This window comes from Poecile atricapillus, chromosome 1 (assembly GCF_030490865.1).
Source record: "Poecile atricapillus isolate bPoeAtr1 chromosome 1, bPoeAtr1.hap1, whole genome shotgun sequence".
Lineage (NCBI taxonomy): Eukaryota > Metazoa > Chordata > Aves > Passeriformes > Paridae > Poecile > Poecile atricapillus.
Window position 1 is genome coordinate 147,547,820 of NC_081249.1, and position 27,954 is coordinate 147,575,773.

General features: G+C 39.4%; 2 protein-coding genes across 2 annotated transcripts; one reads left to right on the forward strand and one right to left on the reverse strand.

Annotated features, from left to right (window-relative positions):
- Positions 1 to 1,680: 1,680 nt before the first annotated feature.
- SLC39A9 (solute carrier family 39 member 9) lies at positions 1,681 to 20,767 on the reverse strand. Its single transcript, XM_058837826.1, has 7 exons — positions 20,277 to 20,767; positions 16,656 to 16,764; positions 13,433 to 13,624; positions 10,937 to 11,005; positions 9,730 to 9,815; positions 7,739 to 7,873; positions 1,681 to 6,041 (listed from the first exon to the last, which is right to left on the reverse strand). The coding sequence occupies exons 1-7, from the start codon at positions 20,370 to 20,372 to the stop codon at positions 5,811 to 5,813; spliced, it is 918 nt and encodes a 305-aa protein (XP_058693809.1). The 5' UTR covers positions 20,373 to 20,767; the 3' UTR covers positions 1,681 to 5,810.
- Positions 20,768 to 20,950: 183 nt separating this feature from the next.
- Positions 20,951 to 27,680, forward strand: ERH (ERH mRNA splicing and mitosis factor). The gene is made up of 4 exons (XM_058837839.1): positions 20,951 to 21,089; positions 24,076 to 24,163; positions 25,245 to 25,365; positions 27,192 to 27,680. The coding sequence occupies exons 1-4, from the start codon at positions 21,087 to 21,089 to the stop codon at positions 27,292 to 27,294; spliced, it is 315 nt and encodes a 104-aa protein (XP_058693822.1). The 5' UTR covers positions 20,951 to 21,086; the 3' UTR covers positions 27,295 to 27,680.
- The last annotated feature ends 274 nt before the right edge of the window (positions 27,681 to 27,954 follow it).

Genomic DNA, 27,954 nt, shown 5'->3' on the forward strand with positions numbered 1-27,954 from the left:
TGTCCGTTAGCATGATACAGCTTAACTTTTATTAGGTCTACAAATTTTTCTCAATGAGGCATTTTTCTTTAACCCCCATCCATAATAACCGTTTGTTAATATCTCAACACCACTGACAAGAGGGAGAAGTGCTGTGATAAGGAGGGTAGAATCATGTGCAATTCTGCCTGCAGGGATATTTGGATAAGGCTTGTACATATCAGTAGAGGAATGGCTTCATTTGTCAGCTGGAACAATAGATGACAGCTCATCATCTTGCTGCTGTGCTCATCCCTAATGAGTCGCACATAAAAATATTGATGTACATTTTTATTTCCTTAACAAATGAAGGAACACTCTACAACAATCACCAGGAAGCCTGCAACACCACAGCTCCTAAATATTTAAGATTGTAGTACTAACTCTTGTAACATAAATGCATCCAAAGCACTTCCTCATATCTCCAAAAGGATTTACCACAGACTAGAGTGATTAGATCTCCAGTTACCGAGGTGACATATTTACTAAATACACTAAAAGAAGGCTGATATACTGCATAATGCTTTATCATTAAAAATGAGTTTTACTTGCCAAAAAACAAGACTGTGTCTGGGAAAAATACTGGCTTTCCCTTCTTACTGCTTTACATTTGCTTGTACCAGCTTTAATAGCACCTCTGTCATTTGCTTCAGTTCTCCTATTGACTTACATTAATCATATTCTCTTGTGCTTAAGCCAGTATAAAGAGATTACACTTTCTTAATGACACAAGTCCTGTGAGCTAACAGAAAAATCAAAAGCAAGAACCCAGCTGAGAGGATTGCTTATTGCTGGAGTGAAAGAGCTAAAACACTGTGTGACAGGATCTTAGATAAATCTGTAGACAGCAAGTGCAGCAGAAAAACATAGATCTTTTTTTTTACATTAATTGCTTATGAATCACCTCCATCAAGTGCTATCTCTTAAATGGATGCATGAAGTTTGCAAATGCATACATCACTCATGCTGCAACAGCACCATTCCCCTTTCTTTTTACTGAAAATGCAGGTGTAGACCCCATTCCTTCTTGGGAAGTATGGAGAACATCTATACACTATGTCAACTCAGCAGCTCGATCAAAGAGGAATCTCATAATGCATACTAGTACTTGAGAGAAGGGTGCAAAGGGATGGAGCCAGACTTAAGTGTTTGCATTTTTGGTTTGGGACTGACAAGATTGAGAGCATAGAATGGAAAAAATATCATTTCCCTTAGCTCCAAATGGTTCTCAAGCCTTTTAACAGTGGCCTGGAGCAATCTTAAGTCCATCATCTCCTCGTTGCCCTCCAAAGAGGTCTCAGCCTTGTAAGCTGCAGAGATTTCCTGGGGGGTGCAGGAGGAGATAGCTTCAGGGCAATACCAACTTCTAAACACTCTGTGAGACACAAGTTGCCAAAAGCCCCGCTCCAGCAGAGCTGTCACATCACCTCTGCATTAATACCTCTGAGCAAATTCAGAGTCATACCTGCTACACTGCCTCCCAACAAGGAGTTTCACATTCCAGCTTTGCAAGAGGTGCTCAGACATCATAAAGAAAAGCAGCAAACACATTCCCACAAAAATAAAACAGTCTGCAATGCTTGCAACCCATTTGAGACCATAATTTCTTTCCATCAGAGCTATCACAAAACCCCATGCAGTAAAAGACAAGCCAACGCCGAAGCACTGCACCTAGTAAAAATTTAATATAATAAAACAAATTGAAAACGGCAATATTATTTTAACCATTCACAATTAAAGTGGAAAAATTATAAGGCAGCCATTCATGGAATGATTTTGTGTACAAATGGTTTGGAAAAAAGACATTAAAATTACAATTCCATACATGGAGTCAAGTAAACAGCAATGATCACACAACATTTTTCCCTGGAAAGCCAAGGCTGCTAAGAGATATGAGAACAGTAAAGAAAAAAAAAGGTTTTTAAAAGAAGTTTGATGTGAACAGGAATCTGAAATTTGTGATAAAGAATCTGGTATTCATCACAAACTTTCCCACCATACTGCAATCACTTCTCCTCCTCCCAGCCTCAAAAGAATACAAGTACACTTTCCTTCCCTTTTTCCCAAGTGCCAGCACAGAACAGAAAAGGAGCAGCAGGAGCATTTATTCCACATCATCTCTCTTTTTCTGCAATCAGCTATTACCACATGGACACACCTGCTACTGCCAAAAGCTCCTTGAAGGCTCTGAGCTAATTCCCAAATAAACACAGTGGTTTTCCTGGGTCTCTTGGGTAAGATTAACTTTTGAAATAATCCACCTGGAAATAGCTGTCTGGAGTCAACAGTGGGTTTCTGTGTTTAACACCCAGTCATCTGACAAGCTAAAACAATCAAAAAATCCTGTCTTGGTGTGAAGCTCTGCCATCCATTCTTAAGTTAATGTCAGCGCAGATTCTGCCTGTCATTGAGTGCTGAAAAAGAATTATTTCCCTTCTTTATATAAGGAACAACAAAAGCATTAGAACAGTAGGGAAAGTACCTGAAGACATGAGGATCAACAGAAACAGCTTTAGCCCAATTCCCATTGCCCATTAGGAAATCATTAACTGAAAAGAAACAGGTGATGAGAAGATTATGGATTTCCTAGAGGGACTTACAGAAGCAAAGTGGGACATGGCTGGCACTTGGTTTAAGCATTTACCTGCTAGACCTACTGCCACCTACCTTACAGAAGAAAAAACAGGCAGAGAGGCTATTACAGAGAGAGTAAGAGGAATCTGTTTGCACCAAGGTCTCCTGAGGAGTAGAAAATGATACCAGATGGCCCTGACTACACACAATGCTTGGATTTACTGTGACAGATGGGGATAGGTAGAAAGAAAGGGCTATAATAAAATGGACCATTTAATTTAAATCATTAATATATTCTGCTTCAAGAAAATAATCCTCCGTTTGGTACTAAAAAAATTTGTAAATTGGTTTGATAATATAAAATTTTACATTCTCCATATCAACATAACCAAAAGCTTCTTTAGCCACTGCAGTTTCAGTTACAGAATTGAAAATAATTCAACAGAGATTACAGGCAGCCAAAACAACATGCTGTTGCTACTTCTAAATCGGTAGAAGAAAAAATAAAAATCACTGAAGTCTTCTGTCACTTAACCAAATGCCAAAATAAAAAGTACTTTTTTAGAACTTTTGTGCCAATTTTAAGTTGCCAATGTTTTCATTCAAGTTCCCTCACCTGCTGCTATAACTTGGCCTCTACACTTCACAAATCATTAATCTGAGTATTACTATTTCTGATGGCTGCCCCAGAAACATAGAAAATATGTTTCTATGTTCCAGAAACGGGAAAATAGAAAGGTGACAAGGTCTCTCAGCAGTGGCACCTGTGATTAATCTGCCACAGGTTATGTCAGCAGTGAAAAGTCTGGCTGCCACATCCTCACCAATACACACCGATCCATGTAACAAGGTACTTCCACATGCTTCAGCCGGGAACAAAAGGCATGAAAGGGACCTTACCTCTGTTATACACAAAGGGAGGCTGAAGGGTGGGGTGCACATGCAAGTGACAGGACAGAGGTTAAAAAATAAAAACTTACTGCTTTACGAAATGCAAACGCCTAGTGCTGCACTAAGCTGTATCCTGCTCTTGCAAACCCTCCAGCTTTTGGAAATGGTTATGTGGAAAGATTAAACATAGTAAAATAGTGAGATTATCAAGGAAGAAAGTAATTAGGGGGAAATCTGGAGTAAATATCCCTGTGTATAATTTGCATGTGTTAGGAACCTGTCCTGCTGAACTTTTTAAACCAGTAACTTACCAGTTCCATTATGTATGTTGTAAAAATCCAAAACCAAAACAAACAGACAAAAAAAAACACAGGGAAACACACAGAAGAGGATCCCACCCACTTCACTAATTTTGCAGTGGCTTTTCAGAACACACCATTGAAGGTCTAACATAAAAAAAAAAGCTTGTTTAGGCCTGCAGCACTAATTCTATCTGAAAATACTGTGTTATGGGAAAATATGACTTCTAATAATTTTGCATTGATCTTACATAGTAAAACACAAGCACTCTTGGGAATCAATACTAGGTTCAATCCTGGGACACATCAGTATTGTTATAGGGCCAACAGAGAAGCCAGCACTAGTTCAAGAGCCAGGCCATACCCATTACTCTCTGAACTAACAGACAAACAGGACAATAACAAAAATGTGAAGAAGTTATGAGGCACAATGGGCTCTGCAGTTTAAGTAATAAATGGCATGACAAACAGTCGCACTCATTCATACGGAAACAAGAAGCACTTCAGTTAAGATGATATTTCTTCAAAATTCATTAAAAAACAAAGAGAAAAAAAGAAAAATATATTTGGCAACGTTATCTTCAAAAAGTGCAGACAAAGTAGCTTAAAAGTTTAAAGACTTAAAAAGTTTTCCCCTAAAGAAAGAATTTTATGCTGATTCTGTGCATGTCAACATTCGACTTTTCAATGCACATTAGAGTATAACATGTTTTGCATAAGGGAAATGGTGACTGGTAAGACAAAGCTGTGCCTTGAAAATGGAGGGATCTTTTTACCACTCCTCTTCAGTGAGAGACATCAGCAATTGGCAGAAAGTCTTCCAGTAGATTCACCAAAACTAATGCTTATCAGTAAGAGGCAAATAAAAAATTCCCAAAGGAAAAGCAAAATGTCTAACAGGTCCACTGGGAACCCACCAGTTTGGTTTTTTGCTTGTGGGTTTGAGTATTTTTTTGTTCAGAACTGCTTTAGAAACACTTTGTATTCTATCTGCAGCATAAACATTTAACTAAACATCTTGTTTTGTTAGCTGTAATACCTTTATTTAGTGAAAAACCCACACAGCCCCCCACTGATTTCAGAAGTTCATTTTTTTGAACATGAGCTAGTAAAGTTCTCTGGTCCCTCAACAGCTGTGTCCATCAGATTTCTACTCCTCAGAGCCCAGAACAGCTCTCTTTCAAAGGGCACTATGGGTATCTCTCAATAGAAGCAGTAATGTGTCACAGTAGCCAATATGTAATTCCTTCTGACATTTTTGGTGCTTAACACTTGACTGACTTGGCAGAAGACTCTCCCAAGAAAGAGTGCCTTTTTAGAATTTATTAACAATTGAATAAACAATCAAAACACTATTCTCCTTGCTTCTATCCTTTGTCTTAAATGATGGAATACACTGCAAAACTAATTTGCACTGTCTTAACCAGCTGATTTCTTCCTCTAATCCTACACATTGTCTACATAATTTCTTTCCTATCAAGTGACACTTCTGTGACAACAGCAGCGTTATGCAGAGTTCCCAGTGTTTCTGCCATACAATGAGTGACAAGCATCGCAAGGGCCAGTCGCACTGCCAGGACAACGTAGAACCGATGGGGGAGAGCCCCCTTCTTCATTAGTGAGACTTCAATCTCTCACAACGCAGCCATCCTTGGGTTTTGCTCTCAGCTGTGAAAGCTGAACTGCAGGATACTTTGGTGATTGCAATTTCGTGATGAGTCGCTATGTTCTTCCCTGCTCACCTTTCTTAAACTTCAAGTTCCATCTTCCCTGAGAATAGGGCCAGAAGTAACAATTAAAATAGCAAATGTCTTCAGAAAAGGAAGTTACACAGAATTTGTGTCCGGCTGCCAAAGTACATTTTGCTACACTAAAAACTTTACCAGTATTCCTTATTTTGCAATCAAGATTCCCTCTGAACTCCATTAAAGTGGATGGGATGAATGATGGGTAAAAGAATGATAAAGGGAGCAGCAGACATTTACTGCTCATGTCTTATTGAGGAGGAGAACAGTGAAATTTGAGCATTTAGTGATGGTGTCCAATGGACAAAACTAGAGGAATAAGGCATCCTAGTACTAGGGCTGCCACCTCCAGACGACTGAGTCCTTTTCCTCCAGTTGATTCAGGTTTGTGGCTATGAGCAATTCCTCCTACTTCTGGGAGAACATGAACTGTGGCAACATAAAGGAAAGTCCCAGCAGAAAACAGCATAGCAACTCCAGTGGCATTGACTTCTGAAAGGGCTTCTTTGCTGCTCTGAAAAACAAAGAGCAAAAAAAGTGAGAATAAGCAGAAGTTCTACAAGCAGTAATAAAAAAAAATATCTCGGTATCCAGGCACAGTAGGATTTCTATCAAGCCTACACACACAATGACAATGGTTTAGTGTGATTTTTTTGTCTTGCACCTTACATATAGTAACTGACAGCCTGAAGTTTTGGGGGAGCAAAAAGACACCCCTCCAACTTTGGACTTAAAGAAAAAAACCTTTACAAAAGAACACTCAGAAAAGGAAAAAAAGTTACAGTCTGCTGAAGCATCTTGTTTGATCAGCTCACAGCCCACATACCAAACAGGTTTTGAAAAAAAATAAAATTCATATTGCAAAGCCAGAAATTTTAGGGAGGATGATCAAGATTGACTTTTTTCCTCCCTTTTTCTAAACAAGGGGTTCAAATAAGATGTTAGCCTTTAAATATCTGCTCTTAAAATGACTGCTCTTCAGAACCAAGTCCCAAAATATCATTCATTAAATATTTCATTTGCACATATGTAGAAGTAAACACCCAAAACTTTTCCAGCATTTCCAGGCAAACTACATGAAGAAATGCATCTTCTGCATCAAAACTGAGCAGCTCTTCAACTTCATAATAGGATCAGTAAATGCAATGAAATGCAAACCCACTCATATCAGATTCAAATGTTTCTTCAATGCCCTCCAACTCAGGTGTAATCTTAGTTCTTTGTGTTTACTCTCAGGTCATTTTTCTATAGAGAAAGATATATCACCTGCAACTACAAAACCACTGTGACAGCCCTGATGCCTTATCAATTCTCTGTTCTTTCTGAAGGGCAAAATGTAAACCCAAACCTTGATGAGGACATTTCAAAAGAGTGCTCAAAGAGAATTCTCTTTTCTATTTATAGACCCAACCTTTCTTTCAGCTGTCTTTTGTACTGTAATGTCAAATATAAATCTTATCCAGCAAGTAAAGGATTAGCCCAGATTATTTATTTAATCTTTCCTCTCATGCCTTGAGTTTTGTGAGATCACATTATATCCTTTACCATGTGTCACCACAGCATGTCACCAGCAGGACACAAAACAGCTGAGAAATACAGAAGCATCCCAGGATACTCTATGAGAAGCAGAAACACTTAATTTGGACAGAGATAAACTCATGTACAGTGTCCCATTTCACAGGCCATTTTTTGTACAGATCCAAGACACAATGATGCTTTTCAGAGTAAGGCAAAAAGACTGTTCTAGCTGAGGACTCAACTTCTGACACAGACTTTGAATAAAGAGGACCACTTCTGGGATGGCAGGGGAAGCTAGAGGAGATTATTTCCTGCCCGCATATTAAAAGAAGAATGCACGCAACAATGCTGAAAATTACTTATTTAAATAGGCATCACATAAAACCTGCTATATGCATAAATTTTTTTTCAGCTGGGAACAGCAGAAAGGATAAAAGACAGAAATCAGACTTTAAAAAAAAACTATACCAAACTCTATAAAGGAGTTATGTCACTGATTCTGATGGAAATGCATGGATTATTATTTGTTTTGTGCATTCATATTGCTACCTTTTCATCAACTTTTCTTTATCTTCATTTTGCTGAATTTTTCAAGCAGTTTGGAATTACATAATATGAAACTCCTACCATAATCCTTTCCCCAAACTTCATCACTAAGCTAGATTTTCGGGCAGAACAGAACCATGGACCTACCTTGCTTAGCCCTAGGTATGTCACCATCGACATAACAGGTGCTGCTAACGCAAAGACCAGCAAGTGTTTTCTGATTCGATTCCGTTCTAGCCCAGCGTGCATCAGGAAGGAAACCAGGCCAAAGGCAGCTGGTGCCTGCAAAAATACAACATTCACTGCTAATACAATACCTTCTAAAATCCCCTGAAAAATGAGAAAAGGTTTAAATATGACTTACTACATTGACATGGGCTGATCTGGAAGACATTCAGGGCAGGCACTAGCATGCTGCAGCTAACCCAAATCAAGAGCATTGTGCAGACTGCCCCACCTTAATAACCAAACCTAACGGAAACTCATGTTCTGGCTATCAAAAAACACATACTTGTGTAGTCATTATAAATACTAAAATATTCATTCTGACTATATAATCCCTAAGATTCCATCAACTTAGGTAATTTCTTTTTTCATCCTGTTACAATCACACATCCTTAGACGGTTTCCTCATCTGCAGTAGAAAAATTCTACAATTAACATGGGGAAGGAAACAATTGCCCGAAGACGGGTAACAGTCAGCCTCCATGCTAAGACTAAAGAGCTTTTTTGATTAGTTCATTCCTGTTCTCACCAGGAAGCAAATACTTCCTTCTCTGTCAGCTGGCATCCAGTTCCTTATCTAAAAGGCATAGATGTCCCACTACTCAGAGAATTTACTGTATTTTTGCTTGTATAAAGACAATAGCAACCCACCCTGACATTTCTGAGGTAAGACATAAAACTAAAATACCTAAAGCATTTTTATAAAAGAATATATTTTTTTTTAAACAAAGAAGGAAATCATGAGTGAAAAAAGATGAGCTAGACAAAAGAATCAGTCAGGATCAGAAGAACAGAAAAAAGACACCAAAGGAAGAAATAAGTTTCTCTGTTAATACCAAATATTCATAGGAGAAATTTTCCTCTTCTAAAATTGCAACATTACAGAAGCCAGTTAAGAACATTAAGAATAACAAAAGCAAGTTTCACCTAGCAATAGCTATAAGTTAAGCTCCAAGATGAGACAGTGGCATTGCCACCCTCAAAGAAAGTTATGTAAACCACAATTACTTGTATGCATAGAAGGAAAGACATACTAGATATGCATTTCTAACATTTTGAACATGTAATTATGTACAGTTTCTGGTGAATTTATGACTAACCACAGAAATCCATCCACATTCTACCATAAGGCAAATTTCATCTTCACAGGTATACTTATAGCCAACAGGTTCACATTCACAGAAGTATTCAGCAAAGATCTCCCATATTCAAGAGCCACTGTTTGCTTGTTACCACCAGCAAAACATTTGTTTACCTTCAAAAATGGTGTATGAGTGATGTTGAAGCTACTACAACAGAGGTAACCAGAAGCTGTAATTTAGTACTCTGATATTCCGTGGTTTCAAAAGACTAACTCTTTAAACACTAAAACCCTTCACTACAAATATCCTCTCTATTTTCTGATGAACATCACAGAAACAAGACTATTGTAATCAGCACATAAAACTGGTTTTCCTCCTTGAATGCACTAGCATGTAACTCCTGTGCCTCACCTTTTAGAACCTCTCTGAATATGTCCCTTACAGCAGTAATAACCTAGGGGCTTTTTTGTTTGTTAAATAAACACTGCCACACTAGCTTCAGAAGAAGTCAGTGTGAAGCGGACACATTTCTTCAGGAGCTACTGTTCTCTCTCTACTTTTGTGAGACTTTTCCCACCTCTTCAACTAAGGTAGGCAGTAGGCTGTCAGAATTCTCTCTCACTTGCACCCCTCTCAGACTCAGCATCAATCATGTGCTCTTCTGTCATACCTCACACCTGTGTTTTTTTGGTCCTTGACACTGTACTGACCTCTTCATTTCAATGGCATTAAACACTTCTGTATGACATCACTAATGAAACTGTAGATATTTAGCAATTGCTGTGAGTGTTAGTCTTCTGAAGAACAATAAATTTTTTGACGATAACTCACCTTGTGCAACATAATCGCAACAAACACTATCAACTGGACACTAGTCTGAGAAGTAGAAGCTGCTGCACCCAATGCAACACCATCAGCTGAAAAAGGAGTGCAGATTCATGGATTATTCTTCTACATGAGCTTCCCCACCCCTTCAAAGGCTGACAGTAGAAAACATGTTGATTTAAGAAGCTCTATTACTGAAAATTGGCATTAACAATAGCAACCCAACATTTGCCTTTGTTTGTTAAGCCGTAACATTTCAGAATATCAGAAAACCCTCAACAAGAGCTGTCTCATATATCCCCAGACCATAAAAACCGTAACAGGAATCTACTCCATATTGATATACCCCTTCAAATGAGAACAAGTAACAAGTTTAGTTGTTTTAGTCTTCTGTTCTAGAAGAGACTTCCACTCTAAATTAAAAAATCTGTTTTAGATACTAAGCATTGCAAGAATTTTAATTATTACCCTTTAAATGATTTTTGAAATATAAATACTGTTGTGAATATTTTTTATCACTTAAAATATACCGTCTAAAAGAAATAAAAAATGGATACTATACTATTCCTTAATATAAAAACACTTTGTTTAGTGAAGAAGTATCTTTTTGAACATCTTCTGACTTATCTAGACAACAACCTTCAGCAAAACATGAAAAAGCAATGTATTTATACTACACATATACAGTGAATAATCACAATGTGAACATGGCTTGACTGACACACATGTAACAGTCAGTCCTTGCAAGTCAGCCTAAATGTGTTTCAGTTAAGTCTTTGTGCTCCACCTTTTCTTTCCCTACAAGGTACTATTCTTTTAAATTAGTATTTTTTCAAAAAACCCATCAACCAACAAGCAAACCCAAAGGTGTTTCATACAATTTATCAAATGTGTTAGCGTGTATTGAAATTCAGCAGCTAAAGGAGCCAGCAAAGGAATTGCAGAAGCAGAGTGAGCATCACACAACCTTTCAGATGAGAGAAACAAAAAAATAAAGCGTAAAAGAGAAAATTCTGTACCCAAATAAAACTCCATGAACCATTTCAGCTCTCAGTTAATTCCAGAAAAGATCCTTAGATCTCCCTGCCTTTTTCTTTTTTTTTAATAAAAAGCCACCTCCAAAAGCAAAACCCAAATGTCTCCATCACACCTAAAGATGACCCATACAGCAATGCATATACTTGTCAAGCACTAATAACAGGTCCCACATTACCTGCAGCATGGACTACCAGTCCCAGTGTTGTAGTGATTTTGGAGTTGCCTGATCTTGCAGCTTCTGGATCTGAAACAGTCATGAGAAAAGTTATGATAAAGAGATCAAATGAATAAATTATGCTGGAAAAAAATTCTAAGTATCACTGTACATATCTCCTCCAGCTGTTTAGGCAGTTGTATTCAAAACACTGCCCCACATACCAGCTTCTGTATTTCTGCATTAGATTTACTGTAAAATAGTTTGACACTTAACACCTTCAAATAACCAAAAGTTCTGCCAACAAACAAGTGACAGACTCATAGAAGATTCTTTGCAATTTGAAGGATCTCTCTCATAGGCAGAAGCAGATGTTTTTCTTAACCTCCTAAAATTAAATGTTAAAGGTCTGTGCCGCCAAGAAAAAGAAAAGCTATTTTTTGATCCCAAGAATCCAGAGCCACTTTGAGAGTCAGGATGTTTTTTCCCCACACAGCTCAATGTTCATAGCTTCCTTCAGGTGACAGTCTGGGTCAGTTTTTGTTGCAGTGATTCCCTGGCAGTTCCTAGCAAACAATAAAGTCTACTTGTCACAGCACCAGTTGCAAAGATTTCCCTTTCATGTTATACACCACAAAGGAGAAAAGCAGCCAGGGCTGTTTGATATCCAGTGTTTTGACCAGAATTGCCTGACATTTGCAGGTTAGCTCATTACGCAGCACAACAGGGCAGCATCAATATCCACCACTACACAATCAGTGGTAAAACTGTTACAAAGAGTCACTGCAGGATGGTAAGCCCCACAGAAGTCTAGAAACATCTTATTATTCAACTGTTTAATTCCAGACAGTTTGAATAGCTGTGACTGAATTATCCCAGTGGTCTGTAAAACAACTGTAAGCACACCTATACTGCTTCACTAACTCTGCAGTGATGCCAAAATGGAAATTCCAGTCCTTTCCTTTCCTTCTGCCGGCCCCCTAACCCCTCAGTCTCTCTTCATTCCCAGGCACACATGTAGTTTCCCAATGAGTCAGGTCTAAACTAATGCATTCTCTTTGGTCAGCTTGATCTTCTGAATGAAAGGGAAACCATGTAATTAACTGCATAAGCTGCACTTGCATGACAGCAATGGTATACTCATGTCAAACAGGAGGAGATACAATAAATGTTTCCTTTACAATTGTTTTGAGTTGACCATTACTAAACACAAAGAATCACATTTGCCTTCATACCTTTATCCTGGCCTACTGAATTTTTCTAATTTAGACAAATTAGCATCTAGTCACTTGGTAAATAATAAACTACAAGACACTGGTTCAAAAGTGTTTTTCTTCAGTCGCTTTAAAAACATTACAAAAACACTACTCCATCTTCTGTGACAGGAGATGACAGAGGTAGAGGCAGAGGCTAGATAAAATGTTACTTAATATTCTATTTTTTAGTGTGTATCTCTAACACAAATCACAGTCTTCTCCTGGTATTTGCTATGATCAGAGACATAGAAAAGGATTATAACCTGTACAAACGAAGGATCCTTTCGGGAGCTGCTCACCTGCATCTCCCTGACATCCTCATTGCCAGTGTTACTTTAGAACAGCTCTGAGAATCAGCTACCCAAGGCAGTGGCTCCATTTGCACTTTTTCAGGAGTACACAGGTGACATAGCATATGCACTGGCCTTTCATCTGTCCCACCACAGCAACCCCATACAAACAAGCATGTGAACTGACAAGAATACAGCCAAAACATATTCCTCCTGCCTTTGTGTATGTTTTACTTTTCCTTTAAGATCAATTCCTTATTTTTTCAGGGCCAAATTCCAGCATCAGAGGACATTGTGTGGGAGAAAATGAGCAGCCAAAGGCAATAAAATACCTTTTCAAACAACAGAACACCTTTGATGCATTTCAAGCTACACTTTGAGCATGAAGTCATAGGCAGGAAACAAAGGAAACTGTAGGCATTTTTAGAGTCTTGCAAGAAGCTGACAAATCTTTACAGAAAGCAAAAAGGATTCTGAAGTATGTGAGGCTCTAGACTAGTGTGGGAGGTCCAGCTATGCAGTTAAAATACCAGCGCTTACATGTAATCATTTCTGCCATCTTACTTACGGTAACTTGCCGTTCTTTGCAAATTTTACCTACATATATGACAATTAAGTAGGAAAAACAAACCAATGTAAGACTAACCTCAAGCATTTTGGAAAGCCAAAGAAATCCCCTATGGGTGATACTGTAAAACAGACAATACCTCAAGTGTCAAGTCACCCTTCACCCCCACACCACACGTGCTCATACATGCTACTGAGGTAAGCTCTCAAGTTATGGTGAATTTTGAGATAGATTTCCAGCACAAACATTTCACATGGACCTTGGTTTATGTTTTTAAAGTACCTACTGAAACTCCGGACATGACTGGACAAATTAAATCCTCGTAGCATTAAAAAAAAATACAAATTGCAACTCGTTAATTAAGACTAATTAGCAAGTCTAATTGACATGAATCTTTACTTACCATCTGTAGAGTGCACATGAGAGCTGCCTATCTGATCCACCAACAGCATGAAGACAAAGCCGAGGACAAGGGACACACCAATGTAGGCGTGTAACCTGGAATGGTCGTGGCCATGCTCATGTACCGCTGGGATTTTCGCTACCTTCTCAGACTCCATCACGTGCTGCATCTCGCTGGCTGGGTGATGCTTTCCTGTGACACGCAGGCAAACACATCAGGAGACACGAGACTAAACATGACATAGTCACTTCCCTCCTCCTCTGCCAAAAGCCTCCCTCACACTTTCCTGGACAATACACACAAGTCCTTGTTTAAGGTCTTAGACAATGTTCTTAGCAAAGCCTGGTTGGTTTCTCCTCATACATCTTCAGCATGGAAAAGCAAAGAAAGCATCAATATGTTATAAGCCAGGTTGCATTTTAAATACAAATTAATTCACAAAAATTGCTGTATAATTCCTTTTTTAACTGAAGTTGCCAGTTTTGTCAATATTTAGAAATACTGTCAAGCAGTTACTTCATTATCTTCACTCAAGTGAGAAAATACAGGATAAGGAGACAAAATAGGTTCCATCCACTAACATATTTAATGCCATCTTTAAGAAGATTAACTGATGCTGAGATATAAACAAGCTAGTATTGATACACTCCATTGATACAGACTACAATAATAGTTAAGTCAAGCACATGGACCTACAAATGTCAGTACCATCCCAAAAAGCCACAGTCCAAGCCCTGGGGATGAATGGTATGTGATTTCCTTTCCCTACACAAGCCATTAAAGCTTGTCCATGGTTTTTTCCATTTTTAGAAGGTCTTTTGGATGTCAACTACTCTTCAGAAGCTTTAAAAACATGTAAGAAGATCTTGACTTACTCCAGCAAGTCATCAAATTGCTGGAATATTTTTACATCCTCTTGGATGAGACAAGTATATGTTCATCCCACGGTACAAAACATGACAATGTCATTACTACAGTCAAAGCACATCAGAATAAGCTTGGTAGCAAAGATTTCAAACATATCTTTGCTGAACAAGATTGATCAATAAAATTACTTTGGACCACACAAGATTTTTGCCATCTGTATTATGAGGCTGACTTTGCTTCAGATCATTTCAAGACATAAAACTGTGTAACTCAGGACAGTCTTTCTGACAGCGGTTACACAGTTTCAGCAGTTAAAACAAAGGACTGAAGTCAGCAAATTAATTTTATTTGCTGATAGTACCCAAACCAAGGTTTCACTACACAGATACACAGGTTTATGATCAAAGAATAATCCAAGCCATGATATGCTATTTGCTCTCAGCCTACAAGGTTGAAAATCAGTTACTTATTCCATGGCCTGTGAGTAAATACAGATGTAATAGTAAATTACTTTTGTATCAATGGAAAACACCAAAATGCTTACTAGCAAGCAACCAGTCAGAGTTAAGCTACACCTGAAAGAGGGAAAAGAAAGATTTCTCTTTTTGTTTTTCCACTTACATGAATATACCTCAACATTTCCCTTAGTTGCACCTTTCTAGGTTTAATTATGTAAATAGGTGAACTTGAAAAAGAGGAAGCTGTTCTCATAGTCTTAAATTTAATTTTGAACATCCTACTTTTCTAAGAAAAATATTACAAATAATTTTTGGAGTTAAGTCTATAATACCCATTAATTCTGCCCCTTTGCAATATAAAAAAAAATTCAGATAGACTGTTGTTAGACACAATACTGTAAGACATTAAGTCTGAAGCCAGTCACAGACAAATTCTTTTTTCCTAGATAAATGATTCTGCTATTACTACTGCAGTATTGTGAAGTGTCTTTTTTTGCCATGTACTAAACAAAGTTATAGCTCACACAGCTCTACAGTCGAGTCACACATGAACTGTGTGCCCCATTTAGTGAAAAAGTATTAAACCCCACAAATTTTCACAGCAATTGTATTCACTGCTAACTGTACCATTACAAGAGAAAATCGGTCTACTCAAAATTAAAATTGAATGGAGAGCAAACCCACAACTACAGCTCATTAGAGACATCCGACATCAGAGTGCATAAATTATAGTACAGTATAAAAGCATAATCAGAGCTTCTTTCACTTCTTGATAAAGGATGATTTTATGTATTATCTTCTACTTATTCTAAATCTAAGCAGAACAACATAAATTTAGTGGAAGCTAAAACAGTATACATCAAAGCATATTACTAAAATGACATTTAAAAGTTTAGAAACACAAAACCCAGTAGAGTACAGGAAAAGCAAAGGATTACAGTTACCTCTCAATCCCAGATTAGCAAGCACCAGATGCTTGCAAGGTTCTCCAAAACCTCAACTTTATAGTGCTTTCCCCTGCAATCAGTAAACCATTGCCATTTACCTTCAAAGTTTTCATTCTAGCATACTGGAAAAATCTCATACATGCAATGGTCATCTAATAGCACAAGTCTCCAAGCAAAAGCAAAATTTAACTGGCACTCCAAACAGAGGTGATGAGCCCTGGCTATTTAAAACAATGTCAGAACCTGAAACTGAGCTCTGTTAAGGCTTTTGGCTATACAGAAACATCCCTGCAAGACAATCTCTGCTCACTTTGAGCTCTTCATTAGAGATGATGAGGTGGTTAAGACAGTGACAGCAGACTAGAACTGGATTCTTGAACACAGAGACTTAGATGTGTAATGTATACCACCATGCAGGAAGAAATGCCTGCTACTCTGTAAATTAGCCCTACATAACCATAATTTTCAGCTAAGTATATTAATTCCAAGATGCTTTTCAGCTTTGGAGGAAATTCTCATTAGGGCAGGGACAAAGACTTGTAAAACACCTCCTGCAATTGCTTTAATGAGAAGCAATCTACAAAGAGAAGCAGCAAATACTCCATAATTTCATTCTCTGCCAAAGGCACTCTTACACTTCCTTTGAAGTTCCAGTGGAAGTTAAGCTCTCCCTAGAGTAAGAAACACTACACATGACCTGCCATAAATGGCTGTTATTCCATGAACAGTACAGTATCCAGACCCACAAATGACCGGATAACTCAGCAAGAGTCCTCAATCTGCAGTCTGATCATATCCCTCCATGTGCAATATGCCTATGGTATGCCAGCTTTGTGTCATGCTGCTCTTCCATCAACCTCATGTTAAAAACCCTAAGAAGAAGCCTCAGTATATGGTAACACACCATGATCTAAGTTTTCTCGAACGAGGTTGTCTGGGCTTGGTTCTTACCCTCCAAAATGTCTTCATAAAGTGCATGTACTCCTTCTGGCACAATGACAGCCAAGGCAGTTCCACACAGCAGCCCAGCACCCAGAACAGTCACCAACTTCAATCTCTCCTGCAAGTAAGTACAAAAGTATCATCTTTAAGAATGAAAATGCTTTCTTTACTCTCCCTTATTAACAGAGGTTGGGGAAGGGGGTTATTTGTTACATAAATATTGAAAATTTGCAGTTAAACCTTAACAACAATAAATAAACCTAATGTTTTTATAGAAAAGAATAATAGTTTTATTCATATTTTTGTAAGAGTTTCTATAACAAAAATTTAAATCACATATAATTTTTCAGTACTTGCTACTATTAGAGTTACCTCCCTAGTTATATTCTAGTTTGGGGCAGAAAGCTTAGAGGTATCTTTCTCCCACACTAATTACATTCTGTTTCACCAATAAATTCACCAATTAACTTCCTTGTGACTACAATGACAGGCTAAAGTCAAAGCCACGTACTAAAATCCAATTACATAATATGACAGTTTGCAGAGGCCATTACTCATAATTTCTGTAAGAACCCCTATCACATAACATGTCGCAACCATGGGAATTTAGATCCTCCTAACATAATTGTACAGCCTGCATTTAGAGGCAGAACCATCATCATCTTCCATGTTCAATGAGTGTTACCAAAACACTGATCTTAACTACTGAGGACCTAGAGACAGAGGTCAACATTTGAATAGCAGGAAACCACTTATTGCTTATCATTATTATGCCATCCATTCTCCTTCATGTGTTGTAATTTGGACACAAATTTTTCAGTCTCACCAACACTTGCAACACTTGCACAGAAGCAGGAGGCACTAGGGAGATGCACAACCAGCTCCTGAAAGCAAGCCAAATGTGACCAAAAGGGAAAAACTGCAGCATTACTGGGGAAAACTCAAACAGCAATATGCAAGAGATGAAAACAAGTGTCAAGTTCCCACAAACATGCACTGTATACTAGCATATACAATAATTGTACTTGGTAAATTGTCATACAGTGGCAATCTATATGAGAAAATAAATTTTCAACATCTGCTGTTCATAAAGCAATTCTGCAAGAATACCATACAAGGAAAAACCAATTGTTTTTATCTGCAACACTATAGTATTTATGCATGCGCACATAAACACAGAGGAAAGTGTCAGAAGTAATACTGATTTATTAAAACTGCAAATACATAGTATAGCTTTCCTTTACTTGGGCACCTGTGAGTTTTAAAGAGCAATGAGAAGAATACACACTAACAAGTTATCCTTTCAAGGTAAATCACCGTCTCCTCTTCAGTACAAAACAGTTATGTGTGGTGAATACAGAAATTTAATAAGAACAGCCTACACAGATAGGCAAAAGGAATACAGCTTTATCCAAGAAATCAAACCATTTCTGGTAAACATATTTGCATGTAAAAAACAAGAGCAACACAGTAAGCAGTGATAAAACTCCATGGGAAAAATCTCAAATTCCTCAAATTAGCAAACTGTTCCACTGCTTAATATTTTTTAAGTCTGTATGACATTGAAACTCTTACTCAGACCTATCAAAAACACACACGTACTTTCAGGAGGAAGCGGCTCCTGTTCCTGCCTCTGTTACACCACCAAAACATTCAAACTGCTACAATTTTTTTTTGTCCCATTTAGACTACAGTTTAAGAGATAGCCTCAGAACTGGTAGAGTGCTGTTTCCAGCCCGAAATTAGACCAACAGAGTCCTGTAAATTAGGATTAAAGTGAAAGAGTACCTCTGCACACAGAACTATGGCAAAACTCTTCTCAGTTGGTACCTTATTCATGTTTAGTCATACTTGGCCTTCCCAGAGTTTTATACTTTCAAGAATATCCTAATCTAATTGAAACAACAGAACACAGTATGAGATCAGAACACAAATAATAAATTCCATGGAAAAAAAATAATCTGAAGGAATGTATTAACACTAATGATTAATTTTGTTCTCTAGCATCTGGGGTATATTATGCACAGCATTTACTTTTGTTTTCAATTGAACCATTACAAATGGCCAGTGGGAAGAGGCATTTTTACTCACTTTGGCTACCTGCAAAACTTTTTGCAAACTGTAAAATGGACTGTCCAGTCATTTCAGTTTGAAATTGTCTTTGTTGCAGAATCCTAAGCAATAATTTTAAACAAAACAATTATAACTTCCAATCAGATACTTCCAGGATTAGTTAGGACTTGTACCTCATGTGCAGAGATATTACGCTCTTTTAAACCAGCACTGTATGCAAAACCCTTAAAAATATCTAAGATTTAAATCAAGTGTAAAACCGAGTCAAGAATTTCTGAGCGCTTAAGATACCACAATAAATTTGACTGCGCATTGCATACTGATGATAAAATACCACACACACAAAAGGCTAATTAAGTACATGATTACTGCTTAGGCAGTTTTGGATCCACAACAGATCTGTATTCTTGCAGGTGCTAGAAGCCTGAAAGGTTTAGGAGACCACTAATTCAACTACACAAAGAAAACACAGAGACAGATCAAGAATCTTAACTTCAAACATCACTGAATATAAGAGTTAACAGGTGACTATTAAGCACATACATGACGAAATGTAAAATTAAATTTAAAAAGAGACATTATTAGCAGACAAGGCAGTGCTCTCAACCTGCAAGAAAAGCCTCAGTGGGCTTCAGGGCAGACGTGAGTTTTGAAGAGCAAGACAGTGGAAGCAACAACACTGAAGACACATAAGGTAAGGTCCACCAAAGCATCCCATGAAGCACTAGTAAAACAGAACTCTGCTGATATTTATGTGAATACGCCCAAATACACTGTTAGGTTTCAATTCATTTAGCTGAGCTGTACTTTTCCTAAAACAAACAGTCTTTCCTTCCATGCTGCTCAGGATTCTACTGCTCCCGAAGCCTCCTAGTAATGATGGGACCAAAGGACAGGTGCAAGCAGCACTCAGACTCATCGCCTCAGCAATTTATATTTCTTAGAAGCACACAAATATGTCTAATCAGGAACTCCTGTACTGTCTGGGAACTTAGCCAATCTATGAAAGTCTCCGTCTCCTTTAATAGTACCTTATTTCATCAAGATATTTTTCCAAAAGAATGCCTTGAGTTACACGGGGCATTAACTTGAATTTCTATAGTAATCAAAAAGCTACAGCTTAATTTTCAACAGTGCAAGCCGTGAGTAAAATTGTGAATCAAAGTTTTTCCAAGAATATTCCAGGAATTGCTTTTAAAAGCCTTAACTTGAGTAGCCCACAGGCACGTAAGAGATAATCACCGACTTCAGCAATTTCTTACACAAGCTTCTAAGAATAACCATGCTTATTCATATCCTTACATTACGTGCTGAGACTTCGCTTCACCTGTAGCACAGACCTGACTCAAATCCGATAAGTTTAACTGGTCGCTGTGAAACAAGCATCTTTTTACACAGTTTTGAATGAAAATTAATATTGCATCCATAGATTTTAAAGATAAAGCTTCATCCTTAACGGTATTGCCGTATTGCAAGGGGACGGCACCAACTCCCAGTGGAATATCTCTCTGGTTTCTCCTTTAGCAGCCAACGAGCAGTTTGGCGGAGCTGTCTTACCTCGGAAAAATTAACTGCCAAGGGTATAATTCCTGCCACATAGCAGGCGACGAGCATGGCCAGGGACAGTAGGCAGATGGAGGGGAAGTCATCCATTTCGCCGCTTTCTGTCCGGTCCTTTGAAGTGAAATCCAACAGCAACTTTTCCACCTCTCCGCACCGCACGCCTTAACCCGTGCAGACGCCGAGCTCCCAGGAGAGGCTTTCAGCCATGTCTCTCTCGCCCGGCGGCAGCGGCCGGCCCGGCCCCCAGCCGGGGCTGCGCGGCCAGGGGGCGGGAGCGGCTCGGCCACCGGCTGGCGGGCCCGGCCCTCACCTGAGGCGGGGGAACTTTAACCCGCACCGCGCTGCTCCCAGGGGAGGCGGGAGAGAGGGCTGGGGAACAGCGACTATGCAGGCGGCTCCTCACGGCGAGGCAGCCTCAGACGGGGCCGAGGGAACCCTGCGGGACCAGCGCTGCCACCCCGCACCCACGGCCGCTGCCCCGGCGGCCAAGTGGCACCTCAGCGCTTCCCCTTCCGGGACGGGCCGCGCCCGCCCCGCCCCGCTCGCTGCCCGACTCCAAGATGGCGGGCGGGACCTCAGCCCGCCGTGGGCCACCAGCGACTCCCTCACCAAAGATGGCGGCGGCCGCGCCCCGCCCCCGCCAGCCTGGCCGCCGGCCCCGCGGGCGCCTGCGCGCGGCGCTCTGGCGCGAGCGGCTCTATGGTGGCGGCCGTTGGCGCGGCGGCGCTTCCGGCGGGCGCGGAGGCCTGTGGGGGATCGCCGCGCGCCACTTCTGCCCGCCGGTGCTGAAGGAGCGGAGCCGCCATGGTGAGAACGGGACGGGATGGCCGGGCTTTGCGTACACCGCGCCCGCCAGGGCAGCCTTCCCTTGCCCTCCTCTCCCTGTTCCCCGGTCACTGCGGGCGGGAAGGCCGCGGCCGGTGGTGCGGGCCCGGGCGGGCGGCAGCACGTTTTGGCGGGGCAGGGCCGTACGGGGCGGGGGCACAAAGGCGGCGGCGCTCGGGGAGCGGCTCGCTGGACTCTCTCGCCCCTCTGCCCCGGCGGCTTCGGCCCCGTCTCGGGGCGCTGCTGGAAGCGCAGCGCTTTCCCGCGAGCCTCGCCCGTCGAACGAGCCGGCCTTAAATGGCTGATTTGCGCTTTCCATGCTGCTTTCCCTGCTCCTCCCCTCTGCTCGGAGGAGGGAAAGGCGGGAGCTTGCGTTGGTGGGCTCTGGGGATGGCACGCTGAAGCTCAAAGGCCTCCCTCTCATTGTGGTTTGTTGCTTTCATCTAATAAATTAAGATGTGCTGAAGCAGGTTGTTGCCGTGCGGTGGGAGGACAGCTGCTTGTCGGTCTGCAGCGAAGTTTCAGATCTGCCTGGTGCTTGCTCCAGTGCGGTTGGTTTCGGCCATGATGAGCAGCCTCAAGCCCTATCCCTGTTGGCCAAAGTGAAAGGTGGTCCTTAGACCACTTTTTTAGCCTGGCATTTAGGTGCGTGCAGTATGCTACTGGCTGGTGTTTGCATCACTGCACATCTTACCCTTACAATATGTGTCTGTCTTCCACTTTTCTTTTTTCGGCTCCTTTTTTTTCTTGCTTTTTTTTTTTTTTTTTCCTTCCCCGCCTTATTGTCAAATACACTACATTTGATGGAAGCCTCTTTGGCCAGATGTTGCATAGCTTTTAAGTCCTGCTGGTTTGGTTCTTGGCACTGCCTTAACCAGTTTTACAGGGTTCTGCGTATAGTAACAGGAGCAATTTCTAAAGTGCTCTCTAGAAGTTCAAAATTGGTATATTATAAACCATGTGACGTCTCATTCCGTGTCCTGCTTAAAAGCAGCCAGTACAACCGTGCTTTTAAGGCAAATGCAAAGAAATTCAATATCTGCACCATAATAATAAAAAAGGTCCATATTGGGCTTCTCTAGGTAGCCTGGTGCTAATGCAGAACGTTTTATGGCTCTTGTTTTGGTTTTGTCATGTAGGCATACAGGGCAGGTAATAATAGTTGGAGGAGACTTCCTCCAGGCTTCTGAATGTGGCATTTTTTTGTACCTATGTGGTAGGACAGGACCAGCAATTTTATCAAATCAAATTTTCCTTTAAAGTAAAATAATGTCAAGTTACCAAAGAAATGTTTGAAAAGCATTAATTCTACAATACACGTGATCCAGTGGCATTAATTTTAATATTTTTCTGGGCCAGTATCTGACATGGATATTGTATAGTGTCTGAAGTGATAAATGGCTTAAAGTCAGAAGCCCAAATGATTTGTGCTATGAAGTTCTGAAAGAATTGGCTTACATGTCTGGCTCACTGATTTTTCTATAATCTGATTATTTGGATAATTTCCAAATTTAAGCATTCATTTAGCGCTCCTCAGTGACCATCTAATTAAAATGATAGTGCTGGAAAAATTATTTTATGATAATCTTTGGCAGTCATTTGGACTCCCTGCTAAGACATGCCTGTTCAAGTACAATGCACTTAGGAACAGCCAGATACCAGCTCCCCTTGGGTAATTCCCTTCAAATCAGTCATCTTCTGGCATACATTAAAGTGGATTTAAATGATCTACTCTCCCTTGTATGATTTTTGTTGTTACAGTGTGCAGCTCAGAGTTCCCCTTTTTTCCATTTCTGATTAAGGAAAATCTCCTTCTTTTTCTCTATGTAACATTTTCCTAAACTTCTCAGAATCTGATACTGATGTCTTGAGACAATTTAAAGAACTGAAAACTACATTCCAAGGATGGGAACACTGTCAGTTATGGGATAATTTTTTTTTTTTCCCTGTAAATCCTAACCGTTGCCATTTCTATTTTCTGTCACTGCCTTTCATGAGCACTGAACTGCAGTCTTCATTGATTTCCAAAGTATGGGTCAGGATTTTTCTGTCAGCTGCTGATTAATCTAAGCCAAATAATGTCTTACCCTGCAGTTGCCTCTGTGTTGTGTGCTCACCTCATATATTAGCACTGAAAATGTTGGATCCAGTCAGCAGCACTGGAAACGGCCATTTGCAGCATGCTTGCAAACTTTCTGTGGTATGCAACCTGTTAATTAGATCACAGATTGTGTACACTTTAAAAATCTTGCTTCTTTGCTCAAATTACTTGTTCTAGCCAAGTGAAAAATGTTATGGAAATAATGGAAGCCACAGAGTGTACAATCATCTAAGCCTTCCCTGCGGATGAACAAGCTTATGGACTCCAACATTTGGAACAGTTTTCTGTGCCATAATTACTGTTTAAGTAAACTCATTGAAGTGTGAAAAACCAGTACATCTGTTTTGCAAGAAATAATCTTGAGTGATAAGCGGAGATTTATTCTATCATTGGTGTTCCCTTGAAGTGAAATGGATAACTCAATATAGCCATTTCTGTTAAAATCTTTCAGGTTAAGTTGGATTCCCTCTTCGCTCTTTAATTGGGGCATTGAAAATTTTACTAACAGCTTGCATTTGGAATAAAATAAGTAAATGCACTAATGCTACAGCTCTTATACATTGACTTTATTGATTTGCTTGTCTGTCTAAATAAAAACTATTTCTGTGGTATTTTTTTTCAACACTTAGTTGCTTTACTGGTGATTTTACACATTTTAAAATTCCATAAGGATTGATAGGACTTGTTGGAAACAAAACTTATTAACATTATTATAAATTATAAATAGTAAATGCTGTGTGGAAAATGTCTGTCCTTGATTGTTAGTCTTATATTTTACTGTTATGCTTCTTTTTATTCCTTCTTTCAAACAAAAATCATTCAAAGTGTGCAAGTAACCTGTATTTTTGTGTTTGTTTTGTTTTCCAGTCTCACACAATTCTACTTGTCCAGCCTACCAAGAGGCCAGAAGGCAGAACATATGCTGATTATGAATCAGTGAATGAGTGCATGGAAGGTGGGTGGATGCAGACATGGGAGTTAAAAATCGTTGTTAAAATTCTATTTTTGACATATTCACAAACTTAATAAGAAAGTAAGTTGCTCTTCATGTTTTTCAAAGGTAATTCATAAAAAAACCCCTCCTGCTTTTAGCTTACCAATGTTCTAACAACCTGTAAAGTAGTTATTATTTGTTTCTAAAACTTCCTTTTTCTATTAATTGTCTGGTTTTGATTTAACTAGAGATAAAACCACATTCAGTTTGGGAGAGTAGACAATATTCTTTCTGGGCCCATGCAGCAGACTTGTTTCAATGCATTTCATTGCAGGATAAGCACTTAATTCTCACTATTCTTTTCTTTGCAATGTAAGGCAAAGATTGCTACTGGAAATAATATATTAAATAAAGGATTGTGTACAATTGATATATAATTTGCAGTCTCATGGCACATGTGCCAGAGTAAAGATCCTGCGAAACTTTGATACACATAATGAGCATGGAAAGACGAAGGAAGTATTAGAGCTGTAGTTCATTTAACATTAATCCTGCAGGAGGTTTTGTGAGGTGAACAAAAATACAGCAAAGAACATGTAAAGTCTGTGTGCTCATTTTAATATTACATTCTTCTCAAAGGTATCTGAATTACTAGTGGAGTAGTTTCAATAAATAAAAGTGCCTTAACTGTATGTACAGGTTTGTGCTGCCACTCTTACCTCAATACCCTGTTTGACTCTTGTATGAGTTCTTCTGTTTCTCAGGTGTTTGTGCAGTAGGAATAAATGTTCTAATTGCTGTCATAGAATTACTAGAGGCAGTTCCAGATGTCTGTTGGAGCTTACTGCATGGAAAGTTACATATTTGACAGAACTAAAACTTTTTCCCCTAGATGATGAAAACTTCTCTTTCCATACATCTTACCGATTTTATGATACTATGTTTCAATGCAAATTGCTAGGAACAAAAGAACTTCAGCTCTAGAAAATTTGATTGTTTTTATGGTGGTAATCTCTAAACTTTTATTTGTGGATTAAGAGCTGAAGAAGTTTCAGCTAATACAGTTTTTTAATATTGCATTGTTAATCTTGTTTCTCTGTAGGAGTCTGTAAAATGTATGAGGAGCATCTGAAGAGAATGAATCCCAACAGTCCATCCATTACATATGATATCAGCCAGTTGTTTGACTTCATTGATGACTTGGCAGACCTCAGCTGTCTTGTGTAAGTTCAGTTGTACAAGGCCGTTTCAATGACTTAGGAAAGTCAGAAGTCTTCTCTCTAAACTTTTTTGTGTGAGTTTAACAGAATGCTGTTTTATGTGGTTTTAGCAGTAACTGTAGTGCAGCAGTATTGCAGCTGCCCTAGCAAGTTGGCCAGTCCAATTAACTGCAAGGTAATTAGATCTAATTAACTGTAAGGTCCAATTAGATACAAGGTACCTCTAAAGAAGGTTTAGAACCTAACAGTTCCACTTGGATTTTACTCACATTGAAGCTGACTGAAATCCAACAGTTCAATACAGCTATTTTATTACTACCATTTTATTACTACTAGAACCTGTTTAAATTTGCCTTTGTGCTGCTGGTCCAGTTCCTCAAGAAGCAGAATGGTTACAGAATTTTTTTCAGCTGAGTACAGTACTTGTGGTAGGGCAAAAGGCTACAGAAGTGCATTGCAGCCAAAAGTTTGTTTTGATCAAGATGAAAGTTCATGTAACAGACTGAAACTAGCCTCTTGTTTTAGGAGGTAGCACCTATTTTCTAAGATAATCTTGTGCCTTTCTTAATTAGGCTTCTGAAATCAGTGTCGTGCCAAATTCTGCTGCAGCTTACAGTTTTCCACCAGATGGCACACAGCACTAGGTGTGTCTTGTGTTCGTGGAAATTCCTGAAGTACTTGATATCTGCTCTTGCTGTGTAGCATTATGAAAGGATTTGGGGATGGAGGGTAGAAATCAGTAACGTTTCCTGAAAAAAGCATTTCTTACATTGCACTAGAACTACTGCTGTATGAACATATACTGAAGCTCTTTGGCCTTGATCCAGTCATGCTGGGGTTTAAATAGTAAGACTTAGAAACAACATCTTAGGTTTTTTTTCCTTAAGTAAGAGCTATAAATTGTTCTGGAATTAATTAATATGGGATTTTTACTGAGCTTCCTACCACTGACCATCTCACTCTTTTTATCTGATCAGAAATAAAAGTATACTAAGATTTAAAGACTGATGAGGACCTCAGTAGTTCTTGAACCATTCACTGAAAGTACCATCCTCATGAACAAAATATTCAGCTTTAATGCCTGACAGAGAAAGGAGGACATGAGCCTACACAGAACTTCACTCAGATTGTTTTCATTTTTCAGTCTCGTTCTGTTTTAATTCAGCATGCTCTGAGTAACTGAATTCTCTGCCCCTTGCTAGTGAACTGCTTTTACCAATTATCCTTGAGTAGCAAAGAAAATGCATCTGTAGGTTCTTGTTTTCAGTTTGCTTTTTATGAAGTATCCTTGTTAGATGTAAGCTTGCCCTCAGTGCCAACTGGCAGAGTCCTTTGTCATCCATCTGTGAGTCTGCCTTTGCTCCTGGAAAAACTTGATCTTAATAATTTTCAAAAAAATTCCACACAGAAGTTGAACACTTGAAAACTTAAATCCTTGAAGTAATGTTGAAGAAAATTTGACTCCTTAAGGCATATTAGACTGTTTCCTGGTGGAACTATTCTGCAGGCTGAGCTCTAGAATACCAAGATTCTCTACTTGTTGTCTCCCTTAAGTAATTAAATGCATGAATTTAAAATGTGAACAGACTGTGATCCAGTCACTCAGTAGTGCTTGGAGCATCTAGTTTTGTGTCAGGCTCAGACTGATTTTCTGGACAACTGTTTTTTGGACAGCAGGATAAATCCATTTGGTAAGTGGCAGTTCCCACCTATTTCTGGTATCGTCTGTACACCACTTTCTGCCTCATACACTTGAGGACGGTTAACTGTGCAGTTCTGGTAAATGTAGTACAGAGCAGACTGGCATTTTTTCCTTGTTTCCTCTGCAGTTACCGTGCTGATACTCAGACATACCAACCGTACAACAAAGACTGGATAAAGGAGAAGATCTATGTCCTCCTCCGCAGGCAGGCCCAGCAAGCAAGCAAATAATGGGGGCTCCATCGCTACGTGGGTTTGGGGAGGGTTTGGACAACAGGTGTGTACAGAGTGTAGTAGTGAGCGTTTTGTATTATAGTCATCCTGTTGCCATCTTGAGAAACTCATGAGCCAGGACTGACTGTCTTTTTAGAGATACAAGGATTTTGTTGGATTTGACTTGTTTTTCAGTGTAAATGGAGAAGAAAGTACAACATCTTCAGCAGAGTTTTCATTTTTTTTCCTCCAGTTTGCTAATGGTCCTACCTTATTTGAACCCCTGGGGCTATTCACATTGTACTTCACCACATTTGCTGTATGTGCCCCTCTGTGGGTTTTTAACATTCAGTTATGTCTTTGAGATGTCTTAATGGGAAATAAAAACTTACCCTTTAGTTAAATCTGAGTACTGAATTTTGTGGTTCCTGCCAAAAAAACACAAATCTTTTTTTCCCTGTTATCCAAGGGGTAGGGCTTGAAAGGTCATGTGGACTGAACCAACAGTTGTTTCCTGTATTACAGCACAGTTCAAATTCTGTCTTAGTCTTGGTACTGTTCTCCCTGGGCATCTGGGAAATATAGCAAACCTCTTGCACTGCACAGCTGATCTCTCTACCAGGCACTTGTATATAGGTGTGTCTGCTCTGGGATTGGTGATGGAAAAGAGTGGGCTGA